Source organism: Taeniopygia guttata, chromosome 1A, assembly GCF_048771995.1.
Source record: "Taeniopygia guttata chromosome 1A, bTaeGut7.mat, whole genome shotgun sequence".
Taxonomy (NCBI): Eukaryota; Metazoa; Chordata; class Aves; order Passeriformes; family Estrildidae; genus Taeniopygia; species Taeniopygia guttata.
In genome coordinates this window covers 70,418,571-70,432,984 of record NC_133025.1, presented here as the reverse complement: position 1 = coordinate 70,432,984, position 14,414 = coordinate 70,418,571, and the positions used below count along the sequence as shown (strand labels likewise).

Below are 14,414 nucleotides of genomic sequence, written 5' to 3'. Positions count from 1 at the left end.
CAATAAGGCAATGGAGGAATGCAGAGATGTTTCTGAGCATTTGAACTCTGTCTCTCACCCATTTGAGGAATTGTGCAACAGCTTTTTATTCTAGCAAGGCTAGAATAAAAATCATGGCACTCAACAGCTTAGTTCACAAACCACTTTCCAACAACCCACAGCTAACTGCAGCACTTAGAAGCGACCAACAGACACAGCCCCAGTTTATCTCAGAAAAGAAGAAACGGGTAACAGCATATCCCTTTATTAGTAGAGGTTTCTTTGGCAAAAATTTCCTAATAATCCTAGGAAACAGAAGGATCCAGAAGAGAGCTAATGCCCTCCCCCTCTTTTTTTTCCCTATACCACTCCTCATAAAATCCCAGACAACCTGTCTGGTGGGAAAATTTCCTCCCTAATAACCCTAAATTAGGGATCAGTTTATCCTTTATCACATGACAAAGCAACCCAAACACAATACAAAGAATTCAATAAAGGGGTTAAGGGGCTAATAGAAGTAGCATCCAAGGTAAAAAGCAGCAGAAAATATGAAGCTCTTGAATTTTTAATGCACTTCTAATGTCAAGGCGATCCCATTAGCAAATTAGTAACTTTGTATTTAAGGAAGGTGGGGTTTTGGCACCTATGATTTTCTTCCTCTGTCAGACAGTATTTCAGTTTTGAAAATTTATTTTTGGGAAAGAATAATGCCAAAGCCGGTGGAAAATAGACTAATTCAATGTCTGTCTTTTTTAGAATAACAAGTTTTGTAGACAGGGGACGTGCAGAGGATAAATCTAGACTTCAGCAAAGCTTTGGACATGAGAAATTTTTGTTGAGAGTGGAAGAGAGAGAAATTAGCAGAGGAATCATAAACAGAGGATCAAATTGGCTGATACAGACATTAGTGCCTACATACTCTGCTGAAATAGAAAATTGGGCCTAAGGGACATTATGAACAGGGGTTTCTTTTGATTAATGCTTGCAGTAATGACCTGAGCACAAAAGGTAGGAATATGCTAACAGAATTTGCTGAAGCCACATGAGAAAGATGTTGTCATTACAAGTGACTGAAGCATCATGCAGTAGGAATGAGAACAAGTAGATTATTTGGCTAATACAGAGAGCAAGTACTGTAGTGGTAGGTTTTGGAGACTAACAACAGGGCCTTTATAAGATGAGAATGCTTTAGTGGGAAATAAGAGACATATCTTGGGGTATTCTTTGGGTATCTAAATTGGCCATGAAGTTCCAGTGGGCAGTGAATCACGCTGAAATGAAAAGTGACACCAGATGAGCAGATAATGTTACATGCTATTTCCATACAACAGCTTCCATTTCTTATTTTCTCTGAGCTGATTCTGGTCCTACTGATATTGATACAAGTGTCTAAATACCTATGTCAGTGCAGATGTCTATATATCTATGTAGATACAGGTAAGTATCAATACACACACACACATATATATATATATATATATATATATATATATATATATATATATATCCCCATACTTTGTATATGCACATGTGAATGTAGATGCTGTCTGTGGTGTGATATGTATCTATGACGGTGTATAAATATGGGTATTCTCAGTTCAGTCAGATAGAAAGGAGAGTTTTTAACCAAGCTAGAACCTGGGAAAGAGTTGCAAAGGAATGTAAATAATTCTCTATCTCTCTTGTTGTTCACATTGTTTATAGATATGTTCTGCCACTGTGTGTCATTCACTGCACACCAATGGTGTGATATGTTTTAAGACCAATGAAATTAGTCTGTGCGATGCTCTCTATAAGAGAGTGATGTATTTGAAATAAAGTAGTTAGTGTTCACGTCATCTAGCCTTCTGAACTGGAGTTCTTTCATTCCCATCCTGCCTCAACGGCGACATATAAATATACACACACATATATATAAATATATAGTATGGCACAAGAATTGCTCACCAGCTGTAGAATGCAGGAGTCACTTGAGTGAAATCACTGCCCATGGTAAGCAGAATCCAGGAAGTCATAGTGATGCCTCAGGGCCCCTCCCATGGTATTTCCCTTGGGGACTGGGCCTCAGTACCACAGTGGAGGAGCCTGCCTGGCATCATCCAGCAGAGCATGTTCTAATGAAGGCTGTGTCCCCCTCTCACAGCTGTGTGGTGGACGAGATGGACTTCTCAGGCATGGAGCTGGACGAAGCCCTGCGGAAATTCCAGGCCCACATCCGTGTACAGGGGGAGGCGCAGAAGGTGGAGCGGCTCATCGAGGCTTTCAGGTAAGAGAAGGAGCCCTGCAGCCCCAGTGTGCAGCCAGGGGAAGCAGGGAACACAAGGCACCCAAGGCAAAAGAACAGCAGTCATGGAGAAAATGCCCACAGACTTCCCTTCCAACGGGGCATCATGGAGGGGCTCCTGAAGGATGGTGTCCCCTGTGCCACTGCTGAGTCACAGCTGTGGCCTTGTCAGATGTTCGGTGGCATGAAGGGTTCCAGGGGCCAGAGTGAGGCCAGTCCTGATGTGGCTTCCAGCAAGGCATTCCCTGTTCATTGGTGACTCACAGGAAGAGAAGCAGAGGGGTTTGCAGGGCTGCTTGGTTCTCCCTTGGTGCATCCAAAGGAATGCTTAGCAAGGCAGGCTGGAGCAAACCCCCCCTGTATTACACTTATGTACTGACACACTCTGAGGAGTACACTCCAGTCTCACTGCCTTTTTGGTTCCTGAGAACAGGAAGGCTGAAGTTTCTGTGGCCTACTTCAGCCATTGGTGGGGAAATTTGCCTTCAGAGAGCAGTGGGTTCCTTCTCTTATGTGTAAGAGGTGGAGTGAAAGGAATATGATCTGCTTGTGATAAAGCCATTGCCAAGCTGGAGCAGAGGCCTCCTCCCATGTTCCTTGCTAAGTGTGTGCATCCCTCCTGCTGCAGCCAGAGGTACTGCATGTGTAACCCAGATGTAGTCCAGCAGTTTCACAACCCGGACACCATCTTCATCTTGGCCTTTGCAATCATCCTCCTCAACACAGACATGTACAGCCCCAACATCAAGCCTGACAGGAAGATGATGCTGGAGGACTTCATTCGCAATCTGAGAGGTGAGGATTCTGCCTTGATTTTCCGTTTTTGCCCACTTGCTTTTCTAAATTTTGCCTAGATGAAGGCAGGAAAAACCTAGTGGAACTGTCTTTCTCCAGGTCTTGTGCTGCTTCCCTGTGAGCCAGAAATGGAAAGCCCTTTGAGATACCTTCTAGGCTGCTGGGGAAGGGAAATTCTAATTAACTTTGTTTTCTGCAGAAAGCCATCCAGCCTTCTCAGAAACCAATCATTTTCCTTTGAGAGATGGCTTCATCTTTTAAGATATCTCATTGCTTGGAAACAGTCCATTGTATTACATTTTCTTATTGTTCACCTCCATCCTTCTTTGACCCTGCTGGGTTGTGCTAAACAAGCCCTACTTGCTGCTTTGAATATATGAACACATTTTCCTTTTATTCAGGCTAAATCTTCCCCTTCTTAATTGCCTGCAATTACTTAGAGTAACTGTAGGCGTGACAGAGTTCATGAATACATTACTTCTTTGCAATTTCTAATACATCAGTTCCCCAAATCAATTTTCTTCTATTTTCAAGTCCTTTCCATCCTGGTAATATCTTGTTAAAATCACTTTTTCAGATGTGGTCACAACATACTCATATATAGAGCTACCGCCTTGTTCTTATTTTCAGATCTACTAACTCAGCTCAGTATTGTTTGGCCTTTTTGACATCATGTCTAGACAAATTATTGTCTAATTTCCCAGCCATATTCATTCCTAGGTCATCCTAGGTCAGCCATTTTCCAAGTTTCTCTTACCGCACATCTGCAATTCATATAAAGCTCCCCCAACATTTTTCCAGCATAAATTCCTGTCTTTTCTGAAGATTTTGCACTTTACTGGGTTCCTTTGGCTTGTTTCTTTGTCTTGATTGCTGTTCAGAAAGTGTCATCTCAGCCTCCCACACCTTCCACAATTTGTCACCCAATTCAGACTGGTATAATGTGACACCGAGGCCCTCTTTCAAGTTAATTCCACAGATACTGAATGGGTCTGCTACCTGCCATCACCCCCTTTAGTATTACAATTGATAGCACTAACAAAAGAGGGGTGTTTTTTTAATGTTAACTTACACTAAGAGTTCCCTTAAAACTGTCAGTTCACACCACAATTAATTAAATTAGCATGAAGGTCACTCACCTCCCTTGTGCAACACACCACAACTCATTAGAGCAAGTGAATGTCACCCTATCACAGAAAAGGAGAGACAGTTCAATCCAGACTCACCTACAGGCCAGCAGCTTCAGCAGCCTGTGTTTGAAATGTTATTTGGGATACATTTGCAAGGATGTAGGTAAGGGAGCAGAACATCTCAATGCCTTTCCATTTCTCAGCAGGTCCTCACCTGCATAACTCAGGATAGTACATCTCAGACCAGGGAGCTGGAGGGAATGCAGAGAAAATCAATATAAAATGACTGGAGGAATTCAGTTTGGAGGAAGGACTGGAAACTTGGTTTTCAGTGTTTTGCTCAGGGAAGGGTGAAAAAAAAAAAACATTTCTGCCAGCCTCTGAATGGTCAGACAGCAAAATATGGAGAATTATCTAAGGAGATGTAAAAGAGGAAAGGGGCAGGGTCAAGGCAGAAATACCACAAACAGAATAGCAGGAAAGTATTATTCCTAGGAGACAACACAGAGGAAAATGGTGGAGGCCACCAAGCAGACAAGGAGAGATGATGCTTGCCTTGGCAGGAAGAGCTGCTGAATCCCATCATAAGCCTTCTCCACATATAGCACTTCTGATGATACAGAATCAATGCAGGGGTTACTGCTGAGTGGCCCAAGATATATGAATGTGAAATCGTGGCTATAAAACCTTAGGAAACATATGGAAAGGAGCCACCATGCAGAGCAATGGAATGATGAAATCCACTGCATTGGCCTTAGAGATGTCAGTCTCTCCTGCTGGTGCATTAGATGCATTAGAGAAACAAAGAAGACAGCCTACAGTGAAGTATTGCTATTCCCCTTCAGCCTTCCCAGCACTGCACAGTGCAGAGGCAGTAGTGACCTGCCAGGGACCACTGGTTCTTCCCTTGTCTTCTCTCTGGCTGGCCTGCCCAACATTTTCTGTGTTTGGCAGGGGTGGACGACGGTGCTGACATCCCTCGGGAGCTGGTGGTGGGGATCTATGAGAGGATCCAGCAGAAAGAGCTAAAATCTAATGAGGACCATGTAACTTATGTCACTAAAGTGGAGAAGTCCATAGTTGGAATGAAAACGGTGAGCATCCATAAACCTGCTGGCACTCAGTCAGCCCCTCTGCCCCCCACCTCTCTCCCTGCCCTCTTTCCTGTGTTTTTCCTCTATGCCTTTCTTCTTTTGTGTAATACTTTCCTTGCTTGTCTCTACAGATGTACTCCTTTTTCTCCAAACTCTTTATTTTCTGCTATCTCATTCTTTCCTAATTTTGAGGCATCTCCTTGGCCAGAGTTTATAGTATCTAGTGCTGTAATTGTCTGCCCATGAATTTTACTGCATGTCCTGGCTGGCTCAACTGATAGGTCTGCAGTGTTTCAAACTTTCAGGCATTTTAAGGGTGTAGAAAGGGAAAGGCAAAGTGATAGAAAATAATTTTACCTGTCTGTCTCTAATGAGTTCCCTAAAAATTGTTGGGATTAAGAGACCCCCAAAGTAGAGACATCTTATTTGGCAGTAACCAATCTGTAGGGCAAGAACATACATACTCTTTATCCAAAATAAAGCAGGATGATTTCTCAAAGCTCAGAAAACCTGCAGATGTCCAGTGGGGTGAGAAAGGACGAGCAGTGACCCAAGGATTGGAAGCCAGAGAGAGGATATGTGAGCAAGAAGGTGGCAAAGGCTTTCTCTGTTACTGCACTAACAGGAAAATTGATGGCAAGGAGCAGTGGTGAGGAGGTGATTTGTCTGGGCAGAGGGGATGGAATTGTGTCACTGGCCAGGGTTGTGCAGTCTGAGTTGGGGGAGACCCACAGTGGCCCCTCCTTCAGCCCCTGCATGCCCCTGTGTGCTCTCTGCAGGTCCTGTCGGTGCCCCACCGCCGGCTGGTGTGCTGCAGCCGCCTGTTTGAAGTGACTGATGTGAACAAAGTGCAGAAGCAGGCAGCTCACCAAAGGGAAGTCTTCCTCTTCAATGACCTGCTGGTGGTGAGTGTGCTTTGGCAATTAGGCACTGCAGTAATAAAACCTGCCCTGGTTTCTGTAAGGACATCTGAAACCAGTTCACAACATCCATTTTTCCTCTGTTCTAAGGACAGCTCCCAGTTCATCAACATTGTGAGACACAGCTCTGTACCCTTCACTGTTAAAAACCTACAGTAAACCCTTGAAAAAACAAACTGTCACATCCCACAGCCATCCAAGCAATGTTATTGCTCTCTCTCATGCCTTTGCCAGCAGGGTGGTTCATTTCATGAAAGGGAGGTTCATTTCTTTGTTTGTACTACAGTAGACAGAGCCCTCTCATGCCCTTTAAATCTTTCCTGCCAGACACTTTAAAATCACTGCCTCCTAACGTGGAAAAGGATGTAGCAGACTACATAGTACTTACCAGACCAAATGTGTACAGTATTTCTGAAAGTGTCCTGCTCCAGCAATGGAATTATGCAGGTACAGGAGAGCAGTTACACTGAGACTGGAAGGAGGCCAAACAAAATGGAAGTTTGCTGAATTTAATGGTGAAGTAAAACTGTGGTGGCAGTAGATGCAAGGCTAAACCCAAACCCTTTTGCAGAAGGAGAGGATAAAAGAGCTTTACCCAGCTATTCCTCTGCAGCCATTTGCACAGTTATCAACCTGAGGAGAGTGTCTGCCCCTTGCTATCCCTCTACTCCATGGGATAAACCAGGTCCACAAGAACTAGTGCTGAGGTACAGGGGCAGCACAGCATTCTCATACATTCTTGCTCCCAGCTCTAAGGTATTTATAACAGGCTTCCCTTTGCCTTTTGATCTGTTCCTTGGTGAAGAGAATAACCCTTTCAAAGTCAAGATGTGGTAATCAAGCACCTCTGGGAGAGAGCTGAGTGAGCCCAGGGAGATGCCTACAGGATTCCAGAAGTGTTGTTACAAGTGCAGCATTCCAGGCAGCTCTCCAGCAAAGAGCCAGTCATTCAACAAACATTGCTCCCATGTACATTTAACAGAACTTTTTTTGCTTTGAGCAATTTGCATCGTTCTTGCCTCACTGTTTCCCAGCACCAATGTTGCTTCTCTCCCTCCAACAGATCCTCAAGCTTTGCCCGAAGAAGAAAAGCTCCTCAACATACACATTTTGCAAGTCAGTTGGCCTGCTAGGGATGCAGTTCCATCTCTTTGAGAATGAGTGTAAGTCCACTGCTCCTGGGTTTCCTGGAGGGGTTTGGCAGGGAAAAGGAGAAGGAGGGAGGGGCATGTGTGACTTTGCATTAGGAGAGAGATTCTGTCAGAGTTAAAAGTGGAGGAGAGAAAACTGAGACTTGTGCCAAGGAGATGACTCTTTAGATATACTGTGATGAGAAGAAGCTCCTGATACCCCTCCTAGGTCTGAGCATCTGCAGAAGGGCCTCATTGAAGGATCTGGCTTGTTATGGTGGCAGGGACACCACCAGTGGTGAAGACTGAGGGAAGCAATCCCCATATACATCCTACTGATCTCCCAGAAGCCAACTGTTGGTGCAGAATCTTGTTGACAGAACTGCTGCTGCCAGCTTTAGCCCCTCTCCCCTCATGCCCAAAGTCACAACCCCCACTGCTGCCTTTGATCCTGACAGAGTGCTGCTGCCACCTCCCTGCACAGTGCCATGCTGTGCTGAGAGCTTCCCAAGGCACAGGCAGAGCCCTTGGAACAGCATCCACCAAAACATGGCGGGAGGCCAGCCCTAGTCAGCCTGACCTTGATAGTCTGGGAATAGAGCCACGATGTGTCATGACTGGGGCTGGTTGTGCCATGCAGGAGTTCCAGAAACAGGCAGGCTTCCTGCTGGCACAGGCAGAGGAGCAGCACAGCAGTCCCAGGCAAGCATGGCTGATGCCCCTGGGATCAGGGGCACAATCCCCTGGGATCACAACGCTCTCCATTGTGAGCACATGGAGAATATGCTGCAAGGAAGGCAAAATGTAGCAGCAGTGTGGCTATACTAAGCTTTTTCTATTCCTGCTCTACTGGCAGCATGAGTCAGTCTCCCAACACCCTACTCTGCAGCATGCAGAGGCTCCCATGTCCTGTGAACTCAGGGGCCATTCATACCTGAGCATCCCCAGGAGGCACCATCAGAGCTGGAATCAGCTTTCAGGGGTAGCATGACTATCCTGGGAGTGCCCAAATCTTCTGGCAAAGGTGCCCTTTTGTGTATCCCCTGCTAAGACAGTAAAAAAAATGTCACCAAGATCTTGTGATCTGAACAGGTGAGAGAGACACAGGGCAGGAAAAGAGCTTGGCATGCAAACAGGGGGACCAGAGGGCTGGGTGAAAATAACAGGTAAGGTTTTGGCTTGTTTGGGAAAGACTGATAGAGGAAGGCAATTAAAGGAAGGCTGCCCCTAATAAGGAAGGCTAATAAAGGAAGGAAAGCAGGACAGGGGAAGACAGAAATTAAATTTAGAGGAATGTGAAAGAAAATGAGGAAAGGGATTGAAACCACCAGCCATTGAGCAAATTATAGAGGAAGTCTAGTCAAAAGTGTGGCAAGTTCTCTGCATTCCAATGTTCTCCTGATTTTGTTGGCTGAATCTCCAATCATCACCTCTCTGCACACAAACCTGATCTTCAAAACATTTGCTGTTTATTTTCACTCTCTGGGCATGGCCTTTCATTTACATTCCTGTGTGTTTTGCCTGTGAGGAGTACTAAGCAGAGACCTACAAATACACATCTTTCCTTTTACAACTCTCTCTGCAGAGTGCAATGAGCTCCCCACCCACACTGTGCCAACACCCCTCCTGTGTTCTCTGCAGATGAAAGGAGAGTCTGGGGGCAAGTCCTGCCACTGTGAATGCAATGGCTCTGACCCCAGAAGACAATCTCTCCTGCTGCATCTCCCACAGGAGAAAAAGTGTAGTTGGCCTCATAAACACTGTTTATTCTTCCAAAGATTGAGAAAGGCTTTACAATCTTACCTCTGTGCTCAGGTTCCTAGGCCCAGTGTTGCACTAGAAGTAACCAAGAGCTAGAGTTCTCTGGTTTTGGCAGCACTGTGGTGCTGGTGACACATGCCTTGCTGCTGCAGCTTGGTCCTTCTGTTCTCTTGGAGGGCTGCAGTGCTGCAGGTTCCCACAGTTGGCAGTGTGACAAACTCTGGGTGTGCAATTCCATTGGACTCATGCTGAGAACTCTCTGTCCTTCAGATGTACCAAAACAGCCAACTACTCCATCAAGAATGCCTAACAGTTCTTTATTTTGTTGGCACTTTTTTTTTTTTTCAGATTACCCCCATGGCATTACACTGGTGACTCCAGTTTCAGGCTCAGAGAAAAAACAGGTACTACACTTCTGTGCTCTGGGTGCTGAGGAAATGCAGAAGTTTGTGGAAGACCTGAAAGAGTCAATAGCAGAAGTGACAGAACTGGAACAGATACGAATTGAATGTAAGGGTCTCTCATACAATTCACATTCCAATGCCATCACACTGCATGTGACTACAAGGCAAAAAGGATAAAGAAAGTCTTCAGGAAGAGGGGCCAAGAGGATGAGCAGCACAAGTCTGCACAGGATGTTCCTGGGTTCACTGACAGGATGGAGAAGCACTCTGACCACTGGCCAGCAGGAAAAATTGAAGGACTTAACTACTTACGATGCTTATGGAACAGGGAGGCAGATACAGCAGCCTGGAATAGGGAAGGTTAAACTGTCACACCCAGAAGATTCTTTTCTGTCCCATACTCCTTTGACTATGCAAATATGACCTGTAAATACCTGGGATAGATCTTGTACCTTTAACAGAGTTGTCCTGAGGGCAAGCAGTCTGTCACTCCATGGCCTCATACAGACAAGATGTCCGTGGAGCCTTTCCATGTACAGACTGATGAGCAAAGTAGCTCAGCTGCAGTGGTCCCCATCTCTGCAGCACTAGCCAATGCTGTTTAAATGTAGGTCATATGTAGAAGGTCCTATAGAGATACCTAAGTTTTTTCACATATCAAATCCTCTCCAGTTTCTGTTTTCCTTTGCTGTTCCTCTCTCCCTTCTTGACACTCACTTGTGATTTCCTTGCATTTATTCTCCTTGCTGACTTCCCATTTTGTTCCTTCAATATGCTGGTGACCTTCCTTCCATCCCTCCCCTCATTTATTTCCATATGTCTGTTTTGCAGGGGAACTGGAGAAACAGCAAGGGACAAAAAATCTCTCCTTAAGGACAAATGGAGCCCAGATGGAACTGCAGTCTAAGCAAGGCTCTCCAACAGGTAAAAAGACACCCAGCACCCAACTTCTTTGGTCTAGAATTGCTGCCTTTGCAAATAGGTTCTCACTGGTTTCTGTGAGAACAACTGCATAAAGAAGTGTTCAGTTTTGTGCTCTTTAGCTTTGGCCTAATAGTGGAAATACGAGAGCATATACGTTCTTCAAACACCTTAGGAAAACCCTTGAAGTTTCATTACCCAGTGTGTAGCTGTAATACTTGGTAAAGAGCTGTTACTGATAGAGCATGGGTAACTTCTGAAAAACCTGGCCCGATTTTCTTCCCTGAACTGATAAAACTTACCCCACTAAGCAGCTAACAGGTTGCAAGAGGGTCTGGATTGGCCTTGCACCTCTCCCTTTAAGTCTCCAGGCCACAGTATGAGGGCCAGCTCTTGACTAGAGGGGCAGATCTCATGAGTGAGATATTTTGTTTTATTTCAAAGGCAAGAAGGATTTGGGGGAGAAGATCTCGGACAGCACAGTGGAGGTAAGTAGAGTGCAGAGCAGCTGAGGTAAGTAATTCTCTCTCACTTCAGCACTTCTCACATTCTCTGTTGTTTCTTTTCTCAGGTTTTAATCAATGCCTCCCCAGCCAGACTGACAATTTTACCAATTTCCAGAGATACAATTAAAAGTTACTGCTAGGACGGGTAATACAACTTTCAAATCCAAACTAAACTTCAAAGCATTTTCAATCCGTTTCTATAACTGTAACATCCTTCACGGACCAAGCTCCCAAACGCTGTAGACTAACCCACCCCACTGCTTCTGGGGAGACTGAAAACCCCACCAAGGACTTCCCTGACATGCTAACTCCATGCAGCATCACATGCAAATTCCCCACAGCCCAGCTTTCCTGCACTATCTCTGCAGCTCTGTCTCTCCATCCCGCTGAAGGGGATTAAGCATGGCCTTTGTACACCAGACTTTCCTTAGAGCTTCACCTTCCTAGGGAGGGAGCTTGGCTGTCCTGTGTACATCTATCTCTGCAGGAATGTCTAGCATCCAGTAGGTTGCCTGTTTCTTCACATATACCCGTACTCTCACTGCCTGTGAGGAAACAGGAAAATGCAATCTTCACACTAAAATCTTATCAACTACTTCCTACTCTCTCTCTATCTGAAATATTTCCATTGTCTTGAACCTTTCCTTTTCCAGGGTAGTTCTTTCCCCTCTTGTCAATATATATTTACTTAAAGAATTCAGCTTCTCTGTGGGGAGTAGGTGCTGCTTCTTTTCCCTGGAGAGTGCCCTAATTCGCTGCAGATACCCCTTCTGGGAAAGGTGTCTCTGCCAGCCAGTTTCCTATTCCTGTAGGGAGAAGTGTCTCCCCGTGTAGAATGGCTTCCATGTATCCTAATGTCATTGGCACTTCATGGCCCAGCAACCAGTTTTTCCTGTGGGATGTTCCATCACCTGAATAAATACTGACACACTATTATGTCCTGCTGTGCAGTGAGTCTGAGCAACCTCCATGTCTGGATAGGGAAAGACAGCTCATCCTTGTTCCAGCATGGTGGGGAGCTTGGTCACTTCACAGCTTCTCCTTCCCAGTTACTGGTGCAGCTGCTGACTCTGCCAGACCCTCAGGGCAGCCCCACTGTCCCACCTGTACCCTGCCTGGCTGGAAGTGCCATGCCAACCTGCGAGCACTTGTTTCCTCCCCAGGGCTTGTCACTTGACTGACATTCTGTTTTAAGCCAGCAACTTAGCTCTGGTTTGGGGTCTCCATCAGCCTATGTCCTTGCCAGGAGGAACTATAACCTCATCCATCATTTGAGAAGCATTATTTCCCTGCTGCACTTCTCCTGCTAGGGACCTCCTGTCCAGGCCAGCTCGTCCTTTTCAGACTGGTCTCAGTGAGCTCCCTTATTTGATTCCATTATAAGCATCTTGATGCTGGCTTCCCTACCTGCTTTCAGCTGACTGAGTATTACTCTGCCAGTAGAGGAGCATTTCCACTTCTCTGAGATTATCTAATCTGCTGCCATTTCATCGTGAATTTCTTTTATCATTGTATGAGATAGATGGGCATTTTTTGTTTCTTTTTTTTTTTTTTTTTGAAAATCATTTCCTTTCACTGACAAACCATCAAATGGATCAGAGGGAGCTGCCTTATGCTAGACTGTGTCAGGTTTCTACTTTTTCCTTTGCAAACAGATTAGCCAGTCAGGTGGTGTACCTTCCTACTTAGAAAGGCAGGGAACTGGAAAAGGCTTGGGTTTCTCTGTCACTCTATCTCAGATTCAGCTGCTATCATTTTGCTGAAACATATAGCCTCGATTATCTGAAACCTTGTGGTCTGGTCCCCCTCTCTTTTTTGCTGGGGACAAAGTTGCACTGCATTTGGGAACGCCGGCTCTGCTGCCTTTGACCTGATGTGAAGGACAGGGACACTCAGGCTGGATGTGGACAAAGGGGCTGCTGACGGGACTGTGCAGCCAGGGTCGTGTCTATTCTAGTTTTTTGAGGGAGGGAGGGATGAATGCATGTGAGGTCGTTTGGTGGTGGGGGTTCAGGGCAGCCAGAGCAGCGGATGGGAAAAGTCTTGTAACATTTAATGCTTCTTTGGCTGTTTCTAAACTAGGTGTCAATTCACAACAGGCTTCAAACGTACCAGCACAACTCCGCCCTGGGGCCCGAGAGTGGAATGCAGCCCAGCATGCGTCTTAACATGCCACGGGAGCAGCTGGAGACAGCCCTGGCGCCCTCGCACCCCGCCTCGGCGGGGACACTTGTACAGTGCCAGCAGATTGTCAAAGTCATTGTCTTGGACAAGCCGTGCCTCGCTCGGATGGAGCCGGCCCTCAACCAGACTCTGACACGCTACGTCACCTCCGACGCCTGCACCTCCAGCCCCTGGCGCGGTGTGGGCAGTGGGCTCCCTGGGACCCCCATGAAGCTGGTCCATCAGCCCCCCCTGCCACCTCCACCCCCTCCCTACAACCACCCCCACCAGTATTGCCCCCCCAGCTCGCTGCTTCAGAGGCGCAGGTATTCCAGTGGCTCACGCAGCCTCGTGTAGCCATACCACCAGCACCAAACAGCACAGACTTCCTCGCTTCCCTTCCCCACCACCTCCCAGGGATCCTTTCTGCCTATAGAGATCTAGTTTGTGATTTATTTTTTAGTAAAACAACAACAAAAGAAAAAAAAAGAAAGCCAACTGACCTAACTCTTACCCTTGTCTACCCTCAAGATGATGCTATTTGTGAGGAGCCATCTCTAGAAACTGCCAACCTACATGCTCAAACATCCTCACAACCTGCCAGCCCAGCTGGCTTCTGTGCTCGTGTTGTCCCCATGTAGCACTTTGCTGCCCTGTTCCTCTTGATGACCTGCTGCTTTCTAGGCACCGTGTCTTCCATTTCCTACTCCTCAGCTTCCTTTCCTGCCTTGCATTTATCTGGCCATAGGTTTGTACCCACCCTGAAATTTCGCCAGCCTCACAGAGAAATGGACTCACCTATGCCATACCTTGGGGCATTCCTGGGGGTGGAGTTCGCCCTGCCACTATCACTGCCACCTGCTAAGCTGGAGTGAGAACTTGCACCTCTTGCCACGCTGCATCCTCATCGCTCTCCAAGTATTATCTCCTTGCAGCAGCCGGCTCCAAATGAAGGAGTGCACGACTGGAAGAGAGCTAGAGAGGAGGAGAGACTGTCCTAAGCTGCAGTACAAGTACACAAAGATGGCCTCACTGAACACCAAAACCTTTTCTGTTGTTATGTTGGAGCATTGTACCAGAGAGCTCTGCTGAGACCTAGCAGACCTCACCACATGTAAATACTCTGTATGGTAGCGTATGTATGCGCATGCTCACTAAGGAAACACCAAGCAGTTCTGAGGGAACAGAAGGGAGGGTTCAGTCCAGGGATCTTCCTGGAATGGATGTGTACTTTTCCAAAGAGACAGCACCAAGAGGTGCCCTCCCACCTCAACACACACTCACACACACACACACATACACAGGAGATTGTCTTCTCTAAAACAGA

At 46.2% G+C, this 14,414-nt stretch overlaps 1 protein-coding gene across 4 annotated transcripts in view; it reads left to right on the top strand.

Moving 5' to 3' along the window:
* IQSEC3 (IQ motif and Sec7 domain ArfGEF 3) overlaps positions 1-13,580 on the top strand; it is a 93,769-nt gene extending 80,189 nt beyond the window's left edge. The window contains exons 6-15 of one of the 4 annotated variants that reach the window (XM_072923914.1): positions 2,123-2,245; positions 2,892-3,058; positions 5,143-5,282; positions 6,062-6,187; positions 7,266-7,365; positions 9,442-9,603; positions 10,329-10,421; positions 10,863-10,906; positions 10,990-11,069; positions 13,024-13,580. In XM_072923914.1, coding sequence (XP_072780015.1) covers positions 2,123-2,245; positions 2,892-3,058; positions 5,143-5,282; positions 6,062-6,187; positions 7,266-7,365; positions 9,442-9,603; positions 10,329-10,421; positions 10,863-10,906; positions 10,990-11,064 — 1,030 coding nt within the window. In that variant the 3' untranslated portion in view covers positions 11,065-11,069; positions 13,024-13,580. Of the gene's footprint in view, positions 1-2,122; positions 2,246-2,891; positions 3,059-5,142; positions 5,283-6,061; positions 6,188-7,265; positions 7,366-9,441; positions 9,604-10,328; positions 10,422-10,862; positions 10,907-10,989; positions 11,070-13,006 lie in introns of all 4 variants that reach the window. The other 3 variants (XM_002193227.7, XM_030263649.4, XM_012569351.5) reach the window with 3 other exon arrangements.
* The last annotated feature ends 834 nt before the right edge of the window (positions 13,581-14,414 follow it).